At 38.5% G+C, this 24,945-nt stretch overlaps 3 protein-coding genes and 1 pseudogene across 3 annotated transcripts; all 4 read right to left on the bottom strand.

Moving 5' to 3' along the window:
* Positions 1–7,315: 7,315 nt before the first annotated feature.
* On the bottom strand, positions 7,316–8,215 carry LOC128509622 (leukotriene B4 receptor 1-like). Its single transcript, XM_053481428.1, has one exon. The coding sequence runs from the start codon at positions 8,204–8,206 to the stop codon at positions 7,316–7,318; it is 891 nt and encodes a 296-aa protein (XP_053337403.1). The 5' UTR covers positions 8,207–8,215.
* A 4,674-nt stretch (positions 8,216–12,889) lies between these two features.
* LOC128509408 (leukotriene B4 receptor 1-like) lies at positions 12,890–13,780 on the bottom strand. Its single transcript, XM_053481144.1, has one exon. The coding sequence runs from the start codon at positions 13,778–13,780 to the stop codon at positions 12,890–12,892; it is 891 nt and encodes a 296-aa protein (XP_053337119.1).
* A 6,828-nt stretch (positions 13,781–20,608) lies between these two features.
* On the bottom strand, positions 20,609–21,243 carry LOC128509409 (atypical chemokine receptor 2-like; annotated as a pseudogene).
* LOC128509410 (C-X-C chemokine receptor type 4-like) lies at positions 21,208–23,220 on the bottom strand. The gene is made up of 2 exons (XM_053481145.1): positions 22,283–23,220; positions 21,208–21,338 (listed from the first exon to the last, which is right to left on the bottom strand). Exon 1 carries the CDS (start codon positions 23,203–23,205, stop codon positions 22,315–22,317), a length of 891 nt encoding a protein of 296 aa, XP_053337120.1. The 5' UTR covers positions 23,206–23,220; the 3' UTR covers positions 21,208–21,338; positions 22,283–22,314.
* Between the last annotated feature and the right edge of the window lie 1,725 nt (positions 23,221–24,945).

Below are 24,945 nucleotides of genomic sequence, written 5' to 3'. Positions count from 1 at the left end.
GGTTGGAGGTATATCGACTTCCTTATTTACTTATATTTACTTATATTTAATCACTGTTCATACAAGGATTGGAAGGGGTAATGGGGTGCTCTACCTGTTCTCCACAGTTAAAAAAGAAACATGTAATGTAAAGTGTGATGCCCTTTAATGAAAGCAACATCAAGGGGCTGACCAAACTTTCAGCAGCCCTAGACAACACATCATACAGACGGTACTCAACCAAAATAATAGTTTTACCTCCGTGTCTACCGCAGCGACGGCATTAGGGGTGTTCGTTTGCTGGCTTTACCGTGAAGTTGCACTATAATTAAAGACTACAGCCTTAGTTTATTCTCTTAAGGGTTAATAAACCGCAGCTCCTTAAGAGCTGGACGTGGTGGCAGATAAATTCAAGTGAAACATTGCAATTATACTAATTCATAATCACAGCATTAAACTCACAGTACAAATTTAGAATTTAAATTAAATGTAGGCATTTCTTATTTGCATTGCAAAGTAAACATTAAAACAGTGAGTCTTTAGATTGTATCATGTGTATCACTAGCGTAGCCAGAAAACACTCTCTGGGTGTGCTTTAGAAAAAGTGGTTGTGCCAAATTCAATGTCAGATTAATGTGCAAAAATTATATAATAAAACTAAATAAGCTAGCCTTTATAAGACTCTTTTATTTAAGTACACTCACAATAATGACAAAATGTTATGACTTTGTAAAATAATGAAAGCAAACAGGGTGCGTTATTCTGTATTGCTTTCTGTAAGCTTGAGTGCATCAGAAAATTAACCGAAACGCTGTGTATTCTTGCCTCCCAGACGTGAAAAATGTATTTGTATAGAAAATGTATAAAAAACAAAATGTCTGATTTTACATGTTTTTTATGTATTTTGTATGAAACGTGAATATAGGCCAATCCTAAGATCCTGGGGAGATGATTTGATGACATGATTACCTTCATCACTACATCTGAAAACAAAGACATCACAAAGTGGGGGGTGATTCACACTGTAACTTTAGATGGCCTTTCTGTTCCATCAAGTGCAACAATAAGAGACCTCTGTGTGATTATAGATTTCAACCTTTCATTTAAAGCACATGTAGATAATATTACTAGGATAGCATTCTTTCACCTTAGAAATATTGCCACAATAAGGAAAATATTGTCACTAAACGATGCAGAAAAAAATGATTATTATTTGATTCATCTTATTCTTTTGTACAAATAAAATTGTCAGCTAGTGAATTTAATTGTCTGTCTAAACGACATTAAACCAATAACTCATCATTGTACAGTAAATTTTAATAGCTCGGTTCAGATTTTTCATATTTGTTGTATGAAGTACTTGGATGTGGAAATTACCATCACTGTAGTATTTCTTTAATACAACATGTTTTTATGACCTAAGATCTACTTACAATAAAAAAAAAAAACTGAGGCAATTTCAGCTGTTTTGCAAAATATCCCTTTGCGCCACCTGGTTAATCAATAAATAGCAGCTAGTTTAAAAAAAAAAAAAACTGGCAAACAAAAAAGTCACCAAGGTGAGGATGTAAGCCAGACCCGCAAGGACAAAAAAGGAACAGAATATTTTAATTTTATATCTGTTTATTCATGCATAATGTATAGTATATACATATAGATACATATAATGTAATACACTCCATAATAGGGGATACATAGACTAGTTAACTATTCACCTATTACAGTACGCTCACTAGTCACTGCTGTAGTGAGGTAAAAAAAAAAAAAAAAAAAAAAACAGGGCAATTGTAAGAGGTCCAAGCAAGTGATAAAAAAAGCAGGCTAAATTTACTTTCTTAGTCTGAAAATACAGTTTTCTGGGTATTATTATTGCACAGAGTGCTTTTGGAGTTTCAGGATTATGACTTCAACCTGTTAATTTATTTTCTAAGATAGATATAATTTAGTGGCACAGTGGTGTAGTTGTTAGCGCTGTCGCCTTGCACCTCCAGGGTCCGGATTCGATTCTCGGCCAGGCTCGATTCCCTCTCTGTGTGCATGATGTTTGCATGTTTTACCCGTGCTTGGTGGGTTTCCTTCGGGTACTCCGGTTTCCTCCCACAGTGCAAAGACATGTAGGTTAGGTTAATTGGTGTTCTCAAATTGCCCATAGTGTGTGAATAAGTGTGTGTATGTCTGTGTTCCTGTCCAGGGTGTACCCTGCCTCATGCCCTAAGTCTCCTGAGATCCAGGTCCCCGCGACCCTAAATACAGGATAAAGCAGTATAGAAGGTGAGTGAGTGAGATATAATTTACAACACAAATCCTCCTCCATCGCCTGCGTCTTTGTTGTGGACAGGGAGTAGAGGTGGCCGCGGGGGGGAACGGAACCCGGCTGGAGCTCTATTGCCAGATCGTAAGGGCGATGAGATGGAAGGTGGGTGGCTCATCTCTTGCAAAAGACTCCAGCCAGGTCACGATAGGCAGGAGGGATGGCGTTGATGTCGACATCGGGGGCCTCGGACTCCGTAGAACACGTCCCAGCCTGGGCCTGTAGGCAAAGTTCAGTGCAGGTCGGTCCCCACTGGAGGATACGGTTCTGGTTCCAGGAAAGGAGGGGGTCGTGCTGCAGCAGCCACGGGTATCCGAGGATGATGGGAGGAGATGAAATGAAGGTGATTGGTTGGGTCTGGTGGGTGATAGGGCTGGATGAGAGGGGCCGACCGTCGACTGAAGTGATTTGAACCGGCTGGGATAACGCCTCGATCTTTAACCCCAATTCTTAGGCATAGGTGGAGTCAATGAAGTTACCAGCGGCACCGGAATCGATGAACGCAGACCGCCGGGGATGTGCCTCTGACCCACAATAGGCACATAACCACTCTCTGTACCGTCGTTCGCGTTCCGCCACGGTCAGGGAGGCGCGCCCTAGTTGCATGGGTTTCTAGGCTCCGGTGTCAACCACGGCAGGAGGTTGGGGTGGTGATAGCGGTAGGTGGTCGTGGTGTGGTGTAGAAGAAGGTGGGTGCAGGCGGCAGGGTCCTCGGGGCTGGCTTCGGGCGAGAGAGGATGCGCTGATCGATATGGAGGGTGAGCTGGATCAGCCCCTCCAGGGTGGCAGGAAGCTCTCGCCTGTCGAGCTCGTCTTTGATGCGTGGAGCCAGTCCCTCGTAGAAGGATGTCCGGAGCGCGGCATCTCCCCAGTCGGTCTGCACAGCGAGGGTCCGGAACTCAGCGGCGTACTGGCTCATGGACGATCCTACCTGCCGCAGATGGTAGAGTTTGGTGTCGGTCTCCACCTCGCCCACTGGGTGTTCGAAAGTAAGTCTGAGTTGGCGGGTGAACTCATTATATGAGTGCACAGTGTCTGTATCCGCCCGGAGAACTGCCGTGGCCCACTCAGCTGCCTGCCCGGATAGCAACGAGACCGGAAGCGCGATGCGTAGCCGAACGGTGGAGTACCTGGTGGCATTGAACTCAAACACCAGATCAAGCGCTGTTAAAAACAGACTACACTTCCCCCCCGTGCCATCCCACTTATCGGGGATTGCCAGAAATACATCAGAAGGAGGGAGGGGTTGGTGCGCCGCGACGGGAGACCGGCTAGCCGCGCCATCCACAGCTGGCCGGAGATCCGGAGGTCTCTGCGCAGATTAGCGATCTCCCCGGTTAGCGTGCTGATCTACCACATCGCAGAGGTGCGCGTAATCTGCTGGGTTCACCGCGGAAGGCTCAGTCATTCTGTCAAGACGTAACCTGGAGTGACCAGAAGCTTTAGCGGTTAGCCCTTTGTTGCATGAATGGTAAACCCAAATGCGGAAGAACACGAGTAGGCAGGATAATCACGCTATTTTAGTCTAAGGACTCTCACGAATGGTGAGTAAGGGAAAGACACAATCTATCCCATGTCCTATAAATACACACTCGATCAGGAAATTAAGCCAAGAAGGTGAGTACTCACAGTTTGGTGAAGGATTCCAACGTAGCATCGGCGAGACTCAATGACTAAGCGAGGTGCTATGGTTTGTTTACTCCTTTTATACTTCCTGGTTCGCGACCGCTTAACTTCCGGGTCCTAGTGCCGGTCTCGTTTCGAGTGTGCATGACAGAGAGTGATTCGTTTATTTTCTACATGTGACTCCCATAGATGCTATGCAGTGCAATAGATTTAAAAGAACTCATACCAGAAGATATGAGAGGTGAGCTGCTTATTCTGATGTTATTTTATTATTTTCCTGTCCTTGGCTGCATTGTAAAATTTTCATTACTAGAACTAGCACCAAATGTTGTGTATGTAGACATGATGGGTGTCTGTTTTTAAAAAATTTACTATTTTATTTTATTTCTGAACAACAGAATGAAATGAACTAAATGATTTAAAAAAAAGATTCAAATAACCGAGTCCCTAAAATGATTCAAACTTCCCATCACTAATCTGCAGCTCCGCCACTTAAGTACCATCCTTCCGCAGAACATGTGCATGCATGAACATGTGTGTTTTGCATGCAGGAGAACTCCAGTCTTACATCCAGATCTTTATAAATTATAAATGTAAACGGATTTAAAAACATTCCTGTTCTAGTAGTAACAATATCTGTAGCAAACTATCCCCTACACACAATGTCTTAATATAAAACAACAGCATTTACATAATTCGTTAGGGGCAGTCAATTACTGCATGTAGCACACTTTACTTACTTCACGTAATCATGTTCCATATATAACACATTGGGTGATGTATTTAACTTTTGTTTGAGCACAATATGCAGTATTTAGGACAAAGTTCCCCTGCAGATAATATGAACACAATACATCTTTCGGTAATGTCAATTAAGGTTTCTAAAGAGATATTGGACATGGTACAGATAATAGTAGTCAGTGAGCTGTTGAGCTGTGCCTGTGACTACTGTGGTTGGTTTGCTCAACTAGTGGTTAAATATAAATGCTATACGTCAATAGTAGTATTTTAAAATCAATGCGAAATTTCACAGGGAGCCAATGCAATGTGGATAAGATAGGAGTGATGTGGTCGTATCTTCTGGTTCGAGTAAGTACTCTCGCTGCTGCGTTCTGGAATAACTGAAGCTTGTTTATGCACCCTGTTGAACAACCAGACAGTAAGGCGTTACAATAATCCAACCTAGAGGTGATGAAAGTAGTGTTTTCTGCATCATTTGGTGACAATACATTTCTTATCTTGGTTTCAAAAGCTTTATGTTGTGATATTAGGAAATTTGTGTTTCTTGTTTCTTAATTTAATATTTTGTAAAGATATTTAGTTTGATTTATTTATTCCATTTATTTATTTTTATTTAAAAATGTTGATTTATCATTTTGTTTTAAAAAAATAATAAACCGGACATTACGATAAAACAATTACCCAGTACTTGAGTAATCTTTTTATTAAACACTTTTTACTCTTACTTGAGTAATATTTTGGATGACTACTTTTTTACTTCTACTTGAGTAATAATATTTTAATGTACAGCTACTGTTATTTAAGTAAAATTTTTGACTACTTCGGTCATATTAAACTACAAATGTTAGAAAGCATAAATAACCAGGTTTTGACCATAAATTTTGATTTTTAATGCTAAATTTTAATTGCTAAAAGTTGTATTTTTATCCAAGACTCTACAGTAGAAAATGCTGAATGAGATTGATGCCCTCTTGTATTCTTAATAATTAGTGTTTTGCTAACACTTGATGGCAAAGTGTCTATTAATTAGGACAACAGGTCCAAGTTATATAGAATGAAGTGCAATGTGCAGCAAACCTAAAATAATTGAATTATTAATTAATTAATAGTAATGACAAACCCTCCATAATTATTTACAGTATTGAAGCTGAAATTGTATTGAGTTTGAATAGTGGTAATTAAGGCAATGAGCAAAACCTTAATGAGCCTAATTTTATGACTGTATATACTAGGAGTAATGGGATGAGCTACATGTTCACCTGACTGAGACCTTTAAGTCAATAAAAGGGCATTACACCTAAAATATGGTGATTCTATCTTAGGCAAGCTTTCAGCGTTTGCCCAATTAGGCAGACTTTGTCATTTTTGATTGATTGTTTGATTTGAAGGAGGTCAAAGGTATTCTACACAGTGATGAATGTAATGAGAATAGGATTGCTGGTGGATTTGTATAAATGGATAAATAGAACTTGCTCAGATTTGAGACTAACAAATCCCATCAATGTAATACAAAAATGTACACATCTTAATGCTAGATCAATCAGAAAAGGCCAGTGTGATATGCTTGAGAAATATAAAGTGAACACAATTACTGTATACACTGTATACAGAAGTATATTTAAAAAAGAAGTATATGAAACCATATTTTTTCAATTAAAAATAGACAATATTGCATCCTTATAAGTTCTGTATATGTTGTAGTTATAACGTGTGCTGCAAATTGCACCCTTGCTTTCCTCATAATTCTGCCAATAAATGAAGTTTTTAGAAAGTCTGACAAATGTGTAGTGGTTCATAATTCTATTATGAAACTTTAACTTACTACTAGTTGACCAAAATATATAAAGTCAGCAATATACTGTAAATGACACAAACAGACAGACTTTTCTACTCATAACAAAGTTAACCCTTAAATTTTGAGTGGCATGAATACATGTCAGAAATGGAACATTAGTCAAAACACTTTAAATGTAAGTCCTGCCAAGGTGTGTTAATGCAGAGGCTTCAGACAGCAAACTATGCATTTGGGATTTTGGATATGTCCTGTAAAGCCAAAGTTATCATTACATTTAAAACATGTCAATTTTACCAATAGCGGAATATGGAAATGATGCCGCAAAAATGTAGAACTCAAAATGCTCATACTATTATTATTTTTTGGTCACAGAACAACCAACCATAGAAAACACACAATCATATGAGTCTTTGGTGTTTATATTTATTTGCCTATCTGAGTTTTATTTTTTGCTCAGTCATGCTTATAGTTTTGGTTCAAATAAATTTCTTCATATTCCAAAAAATTAAAACATATAAGACACTTTACATTGTACAACCCTGAAGTCAGTATACAGTATATTTATTAAACATAAGTAATGCAAAAAATGCTCTGGGTTTTTGTCTGTTCTATTTTTTTTTTTTTTTTTTTGCCTTTTGGTTTAAAACTTACTCCTTTGTTTCAAGCTCTTAAACAAGTTTAAAAGTAAAAATGCAATTCAGCCTTAGGCTACATGTATTTAATTAGCCTTAGAAGGTGCCATAATTATAACACACTACATGTATAAGGGTTTTAGCAATGTCTTTGTATGAAGTATATATCTATAAATGAAAAATACTTTAAAAGAAAATACTTAAAATATCTCAAACAAGGTAATACAAGAACTAAGCATTTTCTGTTCCAGCTGCTTGCTGTCGTGGAGCCCGAGCAGAAAAGGCATAAAGGAAGGGGTTCACACAACTGTTAATGAAAGTCAGAGCTGTAGTAATAGTCTGACCAGATTCTGCAAATTCTAAAAGCTTGTTATTCTTCAGCAACACAGCAGTGATGATCACAATGTTGGAGATGTAAAACGGGATCCAAAAAATAAAGAAACACGCAACAATTCTGGTCACCAGTTTTGTCAATGAGCGACTGCTGAAGAAAGCTGACGTATTAACTCCCTGGTAAAGATGAAAGTAGAAGTAAATCAGCGTGGGGAACAAAAGGACAAATAGTATAATCTCCCATATTGAAGTAGCCACTCTTTCTGCATCGTTACTATAGCATAGACTGCACTGAAGGTATTCCTCCCTGCCTTGGTTTACAGTGCGCTGTACGGGAGCATAGCAAGATAATACTCCGCTTAACATCCACATCCCACTCAGGAGAATCTTCTTTCCTTTTCTGCCAAGCTTGTTCCATTTGTCTGGATGTAGAACTTGCAGGTATCTCTGGACACTCATCAAAATCACACACAGAGTGCTGCAGTACAGGCTTAAGTACACCAAATAGGAAAGAAGTTTACACAGGACCAAGCCAAAGACCCAGCCATGAAGTAGAGCCCAAATCCACACCGGCAGAGAAAGCAGAGTGAGCAGATCTGATATGGCCAGGTTTAGCATCAGTCTCGGGGTGAAACTGCCTTCCTTGGCCCATCCAGTAAGACGTATAATTACTGCTATGTTGGCAGGGACTCCCAGTATGAAGCAAACTGACAGTACAGTGCTGCCAAACAGGATTTCAGTTGAGACAGTAGCGGTGAGCAAGCCATTTGATGAGTTGAGTTGCTGCATGATTAAATTCTGTACAGTAGCTGGGAGTATGCTCTAGTTTATAGAGTGGGGGGAAGTAACAGTGGTTTGCAAAATCGATAAAAATAGCATTTGTTATCTCTAGCAACATATTCTACATTCTATGCATCTGTTTTACCATTATAAATAATTTCATCTTTGTAAGATTATGATACTTCGTGAATTGCAAAACATGACTGTCTACAGGATTGATACAACAGTTATAGTTACCACTGAATCGGCCATTGCACATTTGGTAAATATTTATTGTAGTTTGTATAGTGACGATTGTATCAGGAACCAAGTCCCATTTTATCACTGTTTATAATATGATCCAATGTGAAAATTAGGTTGTCTGATTGGAATACATCAACCTTGTGTAGAGACAAAGCCGTCTCATGCATAAGCAACATAGTTAGAAATGGAAATTGCAGCAAAAGTGGGGCTATGATCTTACAAGCATGCAGTTTTTTAAATCACACCTCTGACCTCAAATATTTCTCCAGGTAATTCCATTGGCCTTTAAAGATAAAATAAATATACATAAAATACTATACCAACTATATATGTTGTGAGCAGAGTGCTGTCCGTGTAGCAGGTTTACGATGTTGACCCTCGCTAAGACAAATTGATTTTACAACACAAATTCAGCAATGCTCCTCTTTGCAAAAAAAAAAAAAAAGTTTCTGATAAGGATCTGTCTGCAGCTTTCTGTTAGTCACCAGTTGGTCGTTGTGGGTATTCTGACTTAATGAATCAGATAAATTGCACTTAGAAAGACAATGTTATCATACTGTAACAGGTTCTACTCTTTTTAAGTATTGCTTCTTCTCTTAAAACTGCTTTTGGTTTCCCATGTGTGTGCATGTTGCCTCATGTGTGGGTAGATGGGGGAGGATGTGTCAGTGGTGGTATGATGCAGCATCTTGACCAGTTAGAAATAAGGTTGAACATTTGTTCTATTTGCTGTAGTATGCTTTTTGTGAAGACAAAGCCAAAGCCATATATATATATACTCAGCAAAAAAAGAAATGTCCTCTGACTTTCAACGGTTTTTCTCAGTAAACTTAATGTGTAAATATTTGTATGAACACTAAAAGAGTCAACACCATAAGACATAAACTAAAAATGTTTCACAATGTGTCCCTGAATGAAGGGAGGCTCAAAATCAAGAGTACCAGTCAGTATCTGGTGTGGCCACCAGCTGCTTGAAGTACTGCAGTGCATCTCCTCCTCATGGACTGCCTATTGTGGACAGTCTGAGCACTGATGGAGGGATTGTGTGTTCCTGGTGTGACTCGAGCAGTTGTTGTGGCCATCCTGTACCTGTCACGCAGGTGTGATATTCGGATGTACCGATCCTGTGCAGGTGTTGTTACACTTGGTCTTCCACTGTGAGGATGATCAGCTGTCCTTCCTGTCTCCCTGTAGCGCCGTCTTAGGCGTCTCACAGTGCGGACATGGCAATTTATCGCCCTAGTCACATCAGCAGTCCTTATGCCTCCCTGCAGCATGCCTAATGCACGTTCACGCAGATGAGCAGGGACCCTGGGCATCTTTCTTTGGGTGTTTTTTACAGTCGGTAGACAAGTCTCTTTAGTGTCCTGCATTTTTAGAACTGTGACCTTAAATGCCTACTTTCTGTAAGCTGTTAAGGTCCTAACAACCATTCCACAGGTGCATGTTAATTAATTGATTATGGTTAATTGAACATGCATGGAAAACATTGTTTACAATGAAGATCTGTAAAGTTATTTGGATTTTTACAACATTATTGTTGAAATACACAGTCCTGAAAAAGGGATGTTTTTTTTTTGCTGAGTGTACATATATATATACACACAGTGGTGTGAAAAACTATTTGCCCCCTTCCTGATTTCTTATTCTTTTGCATGTTTGTCACAAAATCTTTCTGCTCATCAAAAACCGTTAACTATTAGTCAAAGATAAAGATAACATAATTGAACACGAAATGCAGTTTTTAAAGGATGGTTTTTATTATTTAGGGAGAAAAAAATTCCAAACCTACATGGCCCTGTGTGAAAAAGTGATTGCCCTCCTTGTTAAAAAATAACTTAACTGTGGTTTATCACACCTGAGTTCAATTTCTGTAGTCACCACCAGGCCTGATTACTGCCACACCTGTTTCAATCAAGAAATCACTTAAATAGGAGCTACCTGACAGAGAAGTAGACCAAAAGCACCTCAAAAGCTAGACATCATGCCAAGATCCAAAGAAATTCAGGAACAAATGAGAACAAAAGTAATTGAGATCTATCAGTCTGGTAAAGGTTATGAAGCCATTTCTAAAGCTTTGGGACTCCAGCGAACCACAGTAAGAGCCATTATCCACAAATGGCAAAAACATGGAACAGTGGTGAACCTTCCCAGGAGTGGCCGGCTGACCAAAATTACCCCAAGAGCGCAGAGACAACTAATCCAAGAGGCCACAAAAGACCCCAGGACAACATCTAAAGAACTGCAGGCCTCACTTGCCTCAGTTAAGGTCAGTGTTGACGACTCCACCATAAGAAAGAGACTGGGCAAAAACGGCCTGCATGGCAGATTTCCAAGGCGCAAACCACTTTTAAGCAAAAAGAACATTAAGGCTCGTCTCAATTTTGCTAAAAAACATCTCAATGATTGCCAAGACTTTGGGGAAAATACCTTGTGGACCGACGAGACAAAAGTTGAACTTTTTGGAAGGTGCGTGTCCCGTTACATCTGGCGTAAAAGTAACACAGCATGTCAGAAAAAAAAACATCATACCAACAGTAAAATATGGTGGTGGTAGTATGATGGTCTGGGGTTGTTTTGCTGCTTCAGGACCTGGAAGGCTTGCTGTGATGGATGGAACCATGAATTCTACTGTCTACCAAAAAATCCTGAAGGAGAATGTCTGGCCATCTGTTCGTCAACTCAAGCTGAAGCGATCTTGGGTGCTGCAGCAGGACAATGACCCAAAACACACCAGCAAATCCACCTCTGAATGGCTGAAGAAAAACAAAATGAAGACTTTGGAGTGGCCTAGTCAAAGTCCTGACCTGAATCCTATTGAGATGTTGTGCCATGACCTTAAAAAGGCGGTTCATGCTAGAAAACCCTCAAATAAAGCTGAATTACAACAATTCTGCAAAGATGAGTGGGCCAAAATTCCCCCAGAGCCCTGTAAAAGACTCATTGCAAGTTATCGCAAACGCTTGATTGCAGTTATTGCTGCTAAGGGTGGCCCAACCAGTTATTAGGTTCAGGGGCAATTACTTTTTCACACAGGGCCATGTAGGTTTGGATTTTTTTTCTCCCTAAATAATAAAAACCATCATTTAAAAACTGCATTTTGTGTTTACTTGTGTTATCTTTGACTAATAGTTAAATGTGTTTGATGATCAGAAACATTTTGTGTGACAAACATGCAAAAGAATAAGAAATCAGGAAGAGGGCAAATAGTTTTTCACACCACTGTGTATATATATAAATATATATATATATATATATATAGAGAGAGAGAGAGAGAGAGAGAGAGAGATAGTAGATCATCTTTTTTAATAAAAAAAATATATTACAATATTATATTATAAATTATTATATTATAAATTACACACACACGTTTTTTTTTTTTCTTCTGTTATGATATTCACGTCTGCCATGTTCTATTTTCATTGAAATCCAAATGGGTCCGGTGGTAAAACTGTTTCACAAACACATTAGCATCAAATATCAATTATATACCAGCAGACTGGTGACAGAACCATGTGTACCCAAAGCTAATTTGTTGCTGTGGGGAGGGGCCAGACCTCCCTATGTGGCACAAGAGGAATTAACAATTGGTATGCCTTTATGTCATCACCAGCATTGACTTTTTTGCTTGTGCTGCATTGGCTTCTGTGTAATCAGTCCCCACGGGTGTACAGTAGATGGGCCTGCAGTGCTTATGATCCTGTCACCAGTTTACTGGTGTATTATTTGTAATCAATGATATTCAATTCACCAGACGATGGTATTAATGCTATGGGTGATTATAGTATTGCATTTTAGCATGGACTTTATGCAAATGGGAAAAACATGCATTTATTAACAAATGACTAGAAGAGACTAAAATATGAAATCCTTATAAGTGCTAGGTTGCATGTTTTCCTTAACCATTACGCGCATGGATTTGATTGGTTTGTGTCTTTTCTGCCTTAAACTTTTGCCAGCAGATGCACCATTTAAAAACACTTAGAAATTCACTTTGGTTTATAGCTCCAAATCTAAGCATTTATTGATCACAATCCCTTTCAGTTTTAGTCAAAACTATGTAAAGCCAACATTATAAAGTAAACAAACAAACTAACAAACACAAAACAAGGTTAAATTAAATGTAATTAACTTTTTACAGTGCAGGCTGAGGAAGGTATGAATCTTAAATACTGGCAAATAGTAACCTATTTTATTAGAATTTTTTTTTTTTTTTTTTTGCCTTGCATGTTAAGACATAGTTCTTGATTCAAGCCATTTTGCTTTAGCATTGTCCAAATTGTACTGGCATAAAATATGCAAAATTGACATAAAAATTATAACATAGGGAAGCAAGAAAAGCAAACCTATAGGTGTATCTTTATAAATGCAGCAGCTGTCATTGGTTTACAGAGAAATTAGCAAAGATCAATTTATGTTACTACTAAAAACCTCTTTACTAAGAAGGAACTAAGCATTTTCTATTCCAGCTGTTTGCTGCTGTAGAGCACGAGCAGAGAAGGCATACAGAAAGGGGTTCACACAACTATTAATGAAAATCAAAGCTGTAGTAATATTGTCACCAGATTCTGCAGATTTTAACAGCCTCTTTTTCCCTAGCAATGCAACAGTGATGATCACAATCTTGGAGATTTGTAATGGGATCAAAAAAATCATGAAACATGCAACAAGTTTGGTCACCACTTTCGTCAATGAGTTAGTGCTAAAAAAAGCTGAGTGGTTAACTCCCCGGGAAAGATGAAAGTAGAAATAAGTCACTGTGCAGAACAGAAGTGTAAAAACTGTAATCTCCCAGATTAAAGTAGCCACTCTTTCCACATCATTTCTGTAGCGTAGCTTACACTGAAGCCGTCCTTCTCTGTCTTGGCTTTCAATGCGCTGTACAGGAGCATAGCAAGATAATACTCCACTTAGTATCCACATCCCACTCAGGAGGACCTTCTTTCCTTTTCTGCCAAGCTTATTCCATCTCTCAGGATGTAGCACTTGCAAGTATCGCTGGACACTAAACAGCAGCACACATAGTATGCTGCAGTAGATACTCAAGTACACCAAATAGGAGAGAAGTTTGCACAGGACCAAGCCAAAGACCCAGCCATGCAGAAGAGTCCAAATCCAAACCGGCAGAAAAAGCAAAGTGAGCAGATCTGATATGGCCAGGCTTAACATCAGTCTCGGAGTGAAACTGCCTCCCTTTAACCAGTCAGCAAGACGTACTATTACTGCTATGTTAGCAGGGACTCCCAGTATAAAGCAACCTGACAGTACAGTACTGGCAATCAGATTTTCAGTTGAGACTGGAGCACTGAGCGAACTGTTTGATGAGTTGGGGTGGTGCATGGTTGAATGCTGTGATGAAGGTGGGTCTATGCTCTAGCTTATGAAGTAAGCAAGTGTAAGTAAGTGTTGGTGTTTGTGGTTTTAAACAGTCTGTTTAAAAATAGCATTTATGATGTCACCTACACTTCAGGAAGTCACAAAATGTCCAGCAAGATGTTTTGCATTTCTACATGCATCAATTTTGACATTATAACAATGTAATCAGTAATGTAACCTGTAATTAGGTATGTTTTCTGGTATTGTGTGGATGTACATAGTGGGTTTCTCTCTATCTAGGTCACTCTATTCCAGATCAAGTCCAGGCATCGCTGCCACATTTCAGCGACCACTTCTGTGTTTGCCGCTTCTGCCCCAAAGTTGATGTCATCACTGAGCAGCTGCATTTAAGATACAGCAGAAGCCAGCACCAGCAGCTTTGATGCTTACTTGTTTGTGTTTATGTTGCAGTCTCTTATCCATTCCATGTGTTCATCCATTCCATGTGTTCTGCGGATGGGTCCCATGCTGCTTCTGGTTCCTCTCAAGGTTTCTTACTATTGCCATCTTAGGGAGTTTTTTCTTGCCACTTTCTAGCCACTTGGAATGTGAATGTGTAAATTCATACATTCCCATTCCATACAAATTTAAATAATTCTTTTAATTGTGTAAAGCTGCATTGCGACAATGACAATTGTTAAAAGTGCTATAAAAAATAAAATTGTATTGAATTGAATTAAAGGTACAGTAAAGTGCAGGTTTAGTTGTTTGTTTGTTTGTTTGTTTGTTTTACTTTACAGCAGTGATTCCGTTAGTATGCGCTCATGCGAGTGTCATTACCGATGTCTCTTGCTAATTTTTAGAACAAAACAGTCTTTCCATTAATTTTGTATGTACACAAATGTTAATGTACACAAACACACACAGACACACACACACAGAGCCTGCGTGCATAAACAGAAACACTTATCTGTCAGGACTTATTTTCACTTTTTTTAAAGGGAAAGTAAAGGTTAATTTGTTTTATTTTTACTTTATATTTTGTATGAACTATTTTTATGTATTTATTTTTTTGGGCTGTGAAACGAATAATTTAAGTTTCCATTATTTCATATGGGAAAATTAGATTTGGAATACGGGCCCGCTTCCGGAACGAATTATGCTCGTAATCCAAGGCTCCACTGTATACCACCACAATGATTTTGAATTGAAACATTTAAGGTGTGAGTGAAGTTAATACTTTTTGCTTTAATTCGCATTAACCAGTCAGAAATGCCAGCCATTTTAATACACGCAAACACACACTGTTATGATTCACAACCAGTCTAGCATTCCTTGCTGTTCAGTTCAGCACTTAAGCACGTGCTGCTTAAGCGCTGGATTGTTGTCTTTTTTTTGCCTCAATTCTCTCTGATTTTGTTTCAAAGTTTTCACGTTGTCAAGTTCGCTTTGTTTTCTTGTTTTCTCTCTTGTTTTCGTTCTTTGATTTCCCGGTTTTTTAACATGCTTCCTCTTTTGACGTTTGACGTCGCCTTGCTCTTTGATTTCCCGGTTACCGAACGTATACTTCCCTTTTCACTTGGGCTTACATGTTGCGATTTGGCTCTGACACCTTGCTGACTGACTTCCCGGTTTTTAATCCTCGCTTCTGCCTTTCGACCACGCTTTTGTCTCATGCTGCAGCCACTCGTCTGTGCTTGGATTCCTCTCGTTTTGCACCACACCATGAACACACACACACACACCATTTTGGGGGCTTACAGTATAAATGATGGAACAAACTAACATAATTACAAAGATATTAAAATGAATGATTACTGAAATGAAAACCCTTGAAAGTTCCACTTGCAGCCATATATGGTTATGCCATAACACTGCCTCCAATTTTTAACAGATGACACAGTATGCATTGTATCACAAGCTGTTCCTTCCTTTCTCTATACTTTTCTCTTCCCATAATTCTGGTACACGTTTATTTTTGTTTCACAGGTCCAATCAGGCGTTACTGATCTTGAGCATTACCAGAGAGTTGACCCTTGTTGTGAAGTATTTGTCCTTACTTCACATACAGTGGTAGCCCTTTAAACAAATAGCTGGTCCAGTCTATTATTTGACGGTAGACTTTGACAATGACATACCTACCTCCTCAAGAGTATTCTTGACTTGGCTAAATGTTGGGAAAGGGTTCTTCTTTACCATGAACAGAAGTATGAGTTCAGTGAACAATCAAGTGAGCAATCAGTTCTCTAAGGTAATGTTATGGAAGGTACCTGTGAATGTGATATCTGCAAAAGTATTTACACCCCTTGAACCTTTCCATATTTTGTCATGTTACAATCACAAACGTACTGTAAATTTACTTTATTGAGATTTTATGTAATTTACCAACACAATGGCACATAATTGTGAAGTGGAGATGAACGTTAAATGTTTTTAAATTTTCCCAATAAATATCTGAAAAGTGTGGTTTACCTAGAGAGTGACATTTTTGCCCATACTTATTTGCAAAACAGCTTAAGCTCAGTCATATTGGATAGAGAGCATCTGTGAACAGGAATTTTCAAGTCTTGCCACAGATTCTTAATTAGATTTAGGTCTGGACTGGGCCATTCTAACACATGAATATGATTGTACCTCTAGCTGTATGTTTACGGTTGTTGTTCTGCTGGAAGGTGAACCTTCGCCCCAGTCTCAAGTCTTTTGCAGACTCTAACTGGTTTTCTTCCAAGATTGCCCTATATTTGGTTCCATCTCCCTATCAACCAGCTTTCCTGTCTCTGCGGAAGAAAAGCATCCCCACAACATATAATCAATATAATCAATGCTGTCACTCCCATGGGGGGATGGTGTGTTCTGTGTGATGTGCAGTTGTAGGATTACAAATTTATAAAATCTTACATCTAGCTTTCAATGTAATAGTATATAAACTGAAAGAGTTATGTACATTGGGTTTACATTTTGAGGTAAAGATGATGACATCCTAAGAAGATCAAGTTTGGTAGCCCAGGTGTTTGAGACATTAACCTTTTGTCTTTATGTACTTCCTGACCACTGGGTACGGTCCCAAGGTAAATGTGATTGCTAATCTCAAGGCCAGGCTGTGCCTTTGTCTCTGTGATAATGTGAAGGTCTGGGCGACACTGTCAGGCTAATTAGATGAGCACCTACGCATTTAAAAGGCACTGTTATGCTGATAAGATCAGGACTGGGAAACTTCCGCTACCCAGCTGATAACGGTACTACATTTCTATGCTTTGTTTAGATTAACTTCACCTCTTTGTACTCCTCCCCCTTGAGAAGTATAAACTCTCCAGTGCTGAGTTTTAGTTAGACTTGGATGACTACAGTGACGCACAGCGAGTTCTCAATAAAGAGTAATTTCTGCTTGAAAGATATCCCAACATCACAGTATTGACATTTAGGCCAAAAAATTCAGTTTTGGTCTCATCTGACAGGAGCACCTTCTTGGCTGCTCTTACCTCACATGACTTGTCCAAATGGGACCTCTTATGGTTTTGCTTCAACAGTGTCTTTCTTCTTGCCGCTCTTCTACAAAGGCCAGATTTGTGGAGTGCATGACAAATAGTTGTTCTGTGGATTACTGTTCTCCTTGGATGGCCTCTCAGTTTGGGTGGATGTCTTAGTATGTCTTGGGGTATTTTTTTACAACTAAAACCTGCTTTAAACTACTCCATTAAATTATCCCTGATCTGTGTGTTGCTTGGATTAATTGATGCTGTTCGTTCTCTAATGTTATCTGAGGGCTTCACAGAACATCTGTATCTATACTGAGATTAAATTACATACAGATGAACTTTATTAACCAATTACAGTAGGTGACTTTGAAGGCAATTGGTTCCATCAGATTTTAGTTAGGGGTATCAGAATAAGGCCTTGTTCACACGGGCATTAAATTTTTGGATAAACGAACGCGCTCTTAACGTCCTAGATGTTTATGTTGCGTTTTGTAGTGGCGCTCGATTGACTTCTACACTGGCGTTCGTTTGGCTCTGTCTAACGTCAGCCTGCAGCCCAAATTGTAGTTTGTGTGTTAACCTGTGGAGGCAGTGTCGGGAACTGGATATGAAAGCCCTTGTCATTTTATTTGAGGCTGCTCCTTTTAATATGGACCATTTTGCTATATTAGACATTAATCTTCTTGTTTTAAAAATTCTCGTAATACGGCGACAAAGGGGGAGAAAAAATCCCCGCCGCTACTGGGTTCACCCTCTTTATTTTGCTTTTTTCCCACATTTCCCTATGTATAGCATGTAGGATCATGGGATATATCCGGTCCCCCGAAGCGTAAAATGAACGTGAAGAAAAAGCACTAAAAGCGTTTTTCTTGCGTTGGTTGGGATTTAAACGGCAAGAAAAAGCTGCATGCAACATTTATTTGACGCTGTATAAACATGCAGATGGACAAACGCACGTCACCAAAGCCCGTGTGAACACTTTCATTTACTCCTACTGTATGTGTAGAAAACCCTCGGCGCTTGATCCGAGCTCACCGTACGCTATGAACGCCCAAAAAAATGCTCGATTTTAACACCCGCGTAAACAAGGCATAAAGGCATTTAAAAAAAAAAAATTTGTAAAAAAAATTTAAAGCCATTCATCATTTTCCTTTCACCTCACAATTATGTGCCACTTTGTGTTGGTCTATCACAAAAATAAAAGTCCCAAAAAAGTACATTCATGTTTGTAGTTATAACTTGACAAAATGTGGAAAAGTTTAAGGGGTATGAATACTTTTGCAAGGTACTGTAAAATGGGCAAGCATAAAGAACTTGGCATCTTTGACCATGCTAGATGGTCGGAGCATCTCCAAAATGGCAGGTCTTCTAGGGTCTTTACAGTATGCAGTGATAAGAACCTATCAAAAGTTGCACAAATAAGCATAACCAGTAAAGCTATGCCATGGTCATGGACACCCAAGGCTCATTGTGCTAGCAATTCTGATCCAATCTAACAGAAAACTACTATAGTAGAAATTGCTGAAAAGGTTAATACTGGCTATGATAAAAAGGTGTCGGAACAAGGTGAAGAACACCTGCAGACCAGTCAAGAGAGCTTATGCTCTTCTATCACACCTACAGTATCAACCAAAAGCACCACACTGGCACATGAATATCAGAACTGGACCATAGAGCAATAAAAAAATGTGGCCTGGTCTGATGAATCATGTTTCCTTTTACATCATGTGACAGGCTGAATGCATGTGTGTATATATCGCTAACCTGAGGAAAAGATACGACCAGGAGGCACTTTGGGGGGAAGGCAAGTCGGGGGAGGCAGTGTGATGCTTTGGGCAATGCTTTGCAGTAAAACCTTGGGCCCTGCCATTTATGTAGATATTAATTTGACATGTCCCCCTACCTAGACATTGTTGCAGACAAAGTACAATCTTCATGGAAACAGTATTTCCTTATGGCAGTGGTTTCTTTTATTAATATAATGTGCCTTGACACACTGCAAAAGTTTGATTAAAGAGCTGATGTGGCTTCTGAAGTCCCCGGATTTCAGTCATAATAATCATCTGAGATCATCAGCTCTTATACACAGTAAGAATAGAAGAAAGGAAAGTAGGATGATGAAAGAAAGTAAGTAAAAGAAAGAGAAAAGCCCAGAGGAAGAGAAAGATGAATGAAACATAATAATGATGGAAAGAAAAACAAAAGATTAAGAAAAGAGCATAGGAATAAACAGAAGAAGCAACAATGTAAGAGCAAAATGATAAAGACAGGAAATAAAATAGATTGCTTTTCTTCTACTTTTTAAAATCACTTTTATTATATATTTACAATATCAGTTTACAAACCAGTCTTATGACTTATCACTTATTTTCCAAGAAGTAAAATCTAGGTTACATGATGAAACATGTAAAATTTACACAATGTTTAATATTAAAAGAAATACAAAGTAGGTGTGGGTTTTCATGCAAGAAAAAGCATGCATGAGAAATACATATCTTAAGGTCAGAAGGTGAAGTCACCCTGGACAGGTTGCCAATCCATTGCAGGGCAAGCATGAACAGCTTTTATTATACATTCTTGTTGACAACAAGAACACTAAGCCTGCTGTTCGATCTGAGTTAATCTGCTGCATGGTTAGATGCTGTGGTCTAGCTTGGTCTTTGCTCTACATTATAAAGCAAGCACATGTTCGTGTCTGTGGTTTCCAATGGAAATTACATCAAAGATACACTTCAATAAGTTATGGTGAAAATACATTTATTTTGACCTTATACCCATTTAAAAGGGTTAATTTAAGATGAATGTTAAATAGCACAATCTATGCAATGGCAGATAAACCTGTAAATGCATGGTGGCCCTTTTATGGCAATGATATTCTCAAATAAATTTAAATAAAAAGTAAAAAAAAAAAAAAAAGTCCTAGTTCTATGCTAAGTTCTATGCTACCTACTTCACTTTTAACAATGTGGTCACTACCTTGGATGTAAAGGCATTTTGCTTCTTTTATTTTAAAACTGACCCATGAAACAGAAGTGTGATGTTCTGTGGTATTAAGTATGTATTGTATATATGGTCATGTCAAAGTGTGACTTATATCTTCATGATATGTTTATTTTTCTTTGTTAAATCTTTATATAAAATACTTTACTTTTTTTACTTTGCTTGATTAAACATTACAAAGAAACACAATTTAATCTGGCTGCAGAAATAACCAGGTTTAGGTCCATATTTATAACCTTTAACAAGGCATGAAAAACACAAAATTTCTTGACTTAACAGATTGTTATTTCCAAGTAACAGCAATGATGAGCACACTGTTTTTAATGTGAAATGGAACCCAAAAAATTAAGTTTTTTTACAATTTTGTTCACAAAAGTTTTGTTATTACTGTAAGCTTGTACTTTAAAAAAGCTGAGTTATGAACTCCCCAATAAAGTAGAAATAAGATTATTATGAGGATCGCAACCTCCAATATTATAATCTCCCATTTTAAAGTGGTCACTTTTTAACTATCATTCCAATAGCATTGCTTGCACTGTAGTCCTTTATTACTTGAAGTAAGTTGTACAAGAGCAATAGATAATATTCCATCTAGGATGCACATTCCTCAGAAGGACCATCTTAAATTTTCTGCCAAGCATGTTCGACTTCGCAGTATGCAGTATTTCAAGTATCATCAGACACTCATCAACATCATGCACAGTATGCTACAGGACACCAAATAGGAGAGAAATTTACACAGAACAAATCCAAAGACCCATTAAGCAAAAGAGACCAGATCCAAACCTGCAGAGAAAGCAGAGTTAGTAAATCAGATACAGCCAGGCTTAGCATCATTCTTGGGGAAAATCTGCCTCCCTTTAGTCATCCAGATAGACACACCACTACAGCGATATAACCATGGATGAAGCAAACTGCCAGCACACTACTGGCAATCAGGTTTCCAGCTGAGACAGGAGCAGTGAGTAAGCTGTTTGTTGAGTTGAGTTGCTGCATGGTTAGATGGTGCATTGTGGCTGGGAGAAACTTTACGCAATAAAGTAAGCAGAAGTCTGTGGTTTCCAGTGTCAATAAAAATGGCACTTATGAGGACATAATTACACTTCCTGAAAAACAAAGTGAAATACTGTAGTCCAGAAAGGCATTTTACAGCTCTGAATGCATATGTTTTGACATTATAACCCATTTAATATTTATATCATGTTTAAAGTAATTGCAGAATCAGTGGGTGTCACTAGACCCCTTTTTAGTTGCTGAACCCCAGAATAACTTCATGTTCAAGTTTTACTGTCTGGGAGCATACAGCATGGCACACGCTTTGTCGCCTTTAAGGCCTTTGAATCAGGATTAAGTGTGATCACAATGGGACTTAAATAAGTTTTATAATTATTACCGACAATCTTATCTTAAAAAAAGACTGTACATGATCATCAAAAAATTCATTAGATGAGACACAAACATGAAAGCAGTAATAATTCCTCTAATTCTGTAAGTCCATTGATAATTATTTGCCGTTAGCCATGCCAGATTTAGAGCCCCCACTGCTAAAGGAAAATAAGAAGCAAGGAAATAAAAAAGCAATTGTTTCTCATTACCTACTTTTATGCAGAAATGTTTAGAAATTTATAACATCAGTATGTTAAAGAAGTAACAGTCAAACCACATTGAAACTAACTTGAAAATATAGAAGGAAATCATAGTTTTCTGATTATTAATTCAAATTAATAATCAGAAAAATGTGTAATTGACACACACACACATGTATGTTTCATTTTCATCTGCTAAGCTTGACGTTTATAATAAAGCTGTCAAAAAATGTGATGTGTGTCCTGTGGTTAGTTGTGCAGGTAAACACATTGCTTACAATGTCACAATGCCAAAAGTCTTTCTGACAAAAAAATTGTTAAAAACGAGGGCTATAACAACCATTTAAAATAGTCTTTTAAATTTTCAACAAAGAAAAATGCCAATAATATTTTGCAATAATAATAAGCAAATATAACACAGCAACTCAATGACTATCAGCAAGAAACAATAAACTGTATCAAACCTCTACATCATGAAGGTATTTCATCATCATCATCAAGTATTTTCTGTTCCATCCCTTTCCTGTCGTGAAGTCCGAGCAGAGAAGGCATACAGAAAAGGGTTCACACAACTGTTAATGAAAATCAAAGCTGCAGTAATATTGTCTCCAGATTCTGCAAACTCTAACAACCTGTCATTCTTCAGCAACACAGCAGTGACAATCATAACATTGGATATTTGTAATGGGATCCAAAAAATGAAAAAGCATGCCACAATTCTGGTCACCAGTTTTGTCAATGAGCGACTGCTGAAGAAAGCTGAGTTATTAACTCCTTGGTAAAGATGAAAGTAGAAGTAAGTCAGTGTGGGAAACAAAACCACAAATAATATGATCTCCCAGATTAAAGTAGCCACTCTTTCCAAATCATTATGATAACGTAGACTGCACAGAAACCGTCCTTGCCTGTCCTTACTTACAGTGCGCTGTACAAGAACATAGCATGATAATACTCCACTTAGGATCCAAATACCAATCAGTAGGATCTTCCTACCTTTTCTGCCAAGCTTGTTCCATTTCCGAAAATGCAGCACTTGCAAGTATCGCTGGACACTCATCAACATCACACACATTGTGCTGCAGTAGACACTGAGGTAGACCAAATAGGAGACAAACTTACACAGGACAAGGCCAAAGATCCAGTCATTCAGAAGAGCCCAAATCCAAACGGGCAGAGAAATTAGAGTGAGCAGATCTGATATGGCCAGGTTTAGCATTATTTTCGGGGTGAAACTGCCTCCCTTAAGCCTTCCGGCGAGATATACCAGTACCGCAATATTACCAGGAACTCCCAGTATGAAGCAAACTGCCAGTACACTACTCCCAATCAGGTATTCAGCTGAAACAGGAGTGGTGTGTGAACTGTTTGATAAGTTGAGCTGCTGCATGATTAGACACGTCTGCAGTGCACACGGCTGAAAGTTCTAGATAAGCTACAGTAGGAGGAGGAGGTGGAGGAGTAGAAGCAGAGATGATGGTTTCTGTGGTTTCTGAATGCAATCCTCACTAGAACCAAAAGATATGAGCACATCTCCCCCATCTTATCCACACTGCAATGTCTGTGAAAGTTTGCATCAATTTTAACCCTCTGTGGTTTGAGGTGATTTTAGGGCCCCTGAGATGTTTTGACATGCGCTGACATTTGTGCTTATTTCAGCTACTTATTACGTAGTATTGGCCAACACATATATTTTTGTTGTATTCAGCACAAATTTTGCTACAATAATATGTGAAAAAGAAGGATGTACATGCTTGCGTTTTTAGAAAAAAAAATTAAGCGTTGGTAAGTAAGTTTTGGTTAGTAAGTTTTGGAGAAAATAGTAGCTGGAATAAGGTCCAAAAAAACACACTGAATGGGCCTAAATAAGACTTTTGAGTAACCAGTCTTGTAGGCTAAAATATTTACTTCACAATTACAGAATGTAGAAATTATTCTGTTTTCTCATTCACAGAAAACATTACAATGATTTACATTTTGTAACGTCATCTGGCGTAAAAACTTGTGCCAAGTTATTGTGCGGACTGGGTATTCCGCTGTGGCGACCCCTTGCCGGAAGCAGCCGAAAGACCAACAACAACAAAAGTACAGTACATTTTGTATCATCAGTACGTTTGGGTCAGCACTGCTGTATGCGTGAGAGTGACAATGGTCATGAATATTTATGCAATTCACACTTGGAGAGACAAAAGACAATCCCCCCACTGGCTAATGTTCCCCAACAAGATGACAAGACTCAAAGACTCTCTTTTTTATTGTAGTTGCTCTGTGTTTAGGAACTAAATGTCTCACAGGACCATGGTGCTACATATGTGAAAATGAAACAAGACAACATATTTTACAAAATATTATACAAAATTAGTTTACATAAAAGTTTTATGTAGTGGTACAGAAATACTAAAACAAAGGCAAAAAAACAAGGCAAAACAGTGCAAACAGGGACAATGCAATGAAAACCAATTGTGTTTAGTATACACAAGGAGACACGAGAGTATTACAAAAGGCCGATGGTTTGTAAAAGCCTACCCACCCTCCATATTCGCAACCTACTCGCTCACATGGTGTTGTACATAAATACATGTTGTGTTACAGTATGTGTATGTTTTATGTAGTGGTACAAAAGAGACATTCAGGGCATCTATGTGGAGAGAGAGACACTGATGATCTTTGCAGCCCGGTGGTCAGTGGGAGGTGGTCAACAGACCACACACACACACACACACACACAACTAAACACAGTCACACATCTTTGTGCCACTCTAAAAAACAGTTTCTGTTCAGCTGCTTCAGGAGCTTGGGGCATGTATAAAAATTGTCCATGTACACATTGTACCCAGAACCCATATATGTATGGTCCAAAGAGATGTCACAGCATCATATGATGGTCCATGGTCTGTAGAAAAGCTGTTCTTTCCTGTGTACACAAAAAAGTCCAACGTGTGTCCATTTGAAGAGTCTGTAAGAACAAACAACTTGAAACTCCACCTGGTTGGCTTGGCTTTCATGTACTGTCTCATTCTTGTGTTTGCTTTGCATGCCCCCATTCTTTAATCCACAGTTAAATTACTTCTAGGATGATAGATCAAATTTAAATTTTATTTGTCACATACACAGTCATACACAGTACGAT

This window comes from Clarias gariepinus, chromosome 21 (genome assembly GCF_024256425.1).
Source record: "Clarias gariepinus isolate MV-2021 ecotype Netherlands chromosome 21, CGAR_prim_01v2, whole genome shotgun sequence".
Taxonomy (NCBI): Eukaryota; Metazoa; Chordata; class Actinopteri; order Siluriformes; family Clariidae; genus Clarias; species Clarias gariepinus.
This window is presented reverse-complemented; position numbering and strand designations above follow the sequence as displayed.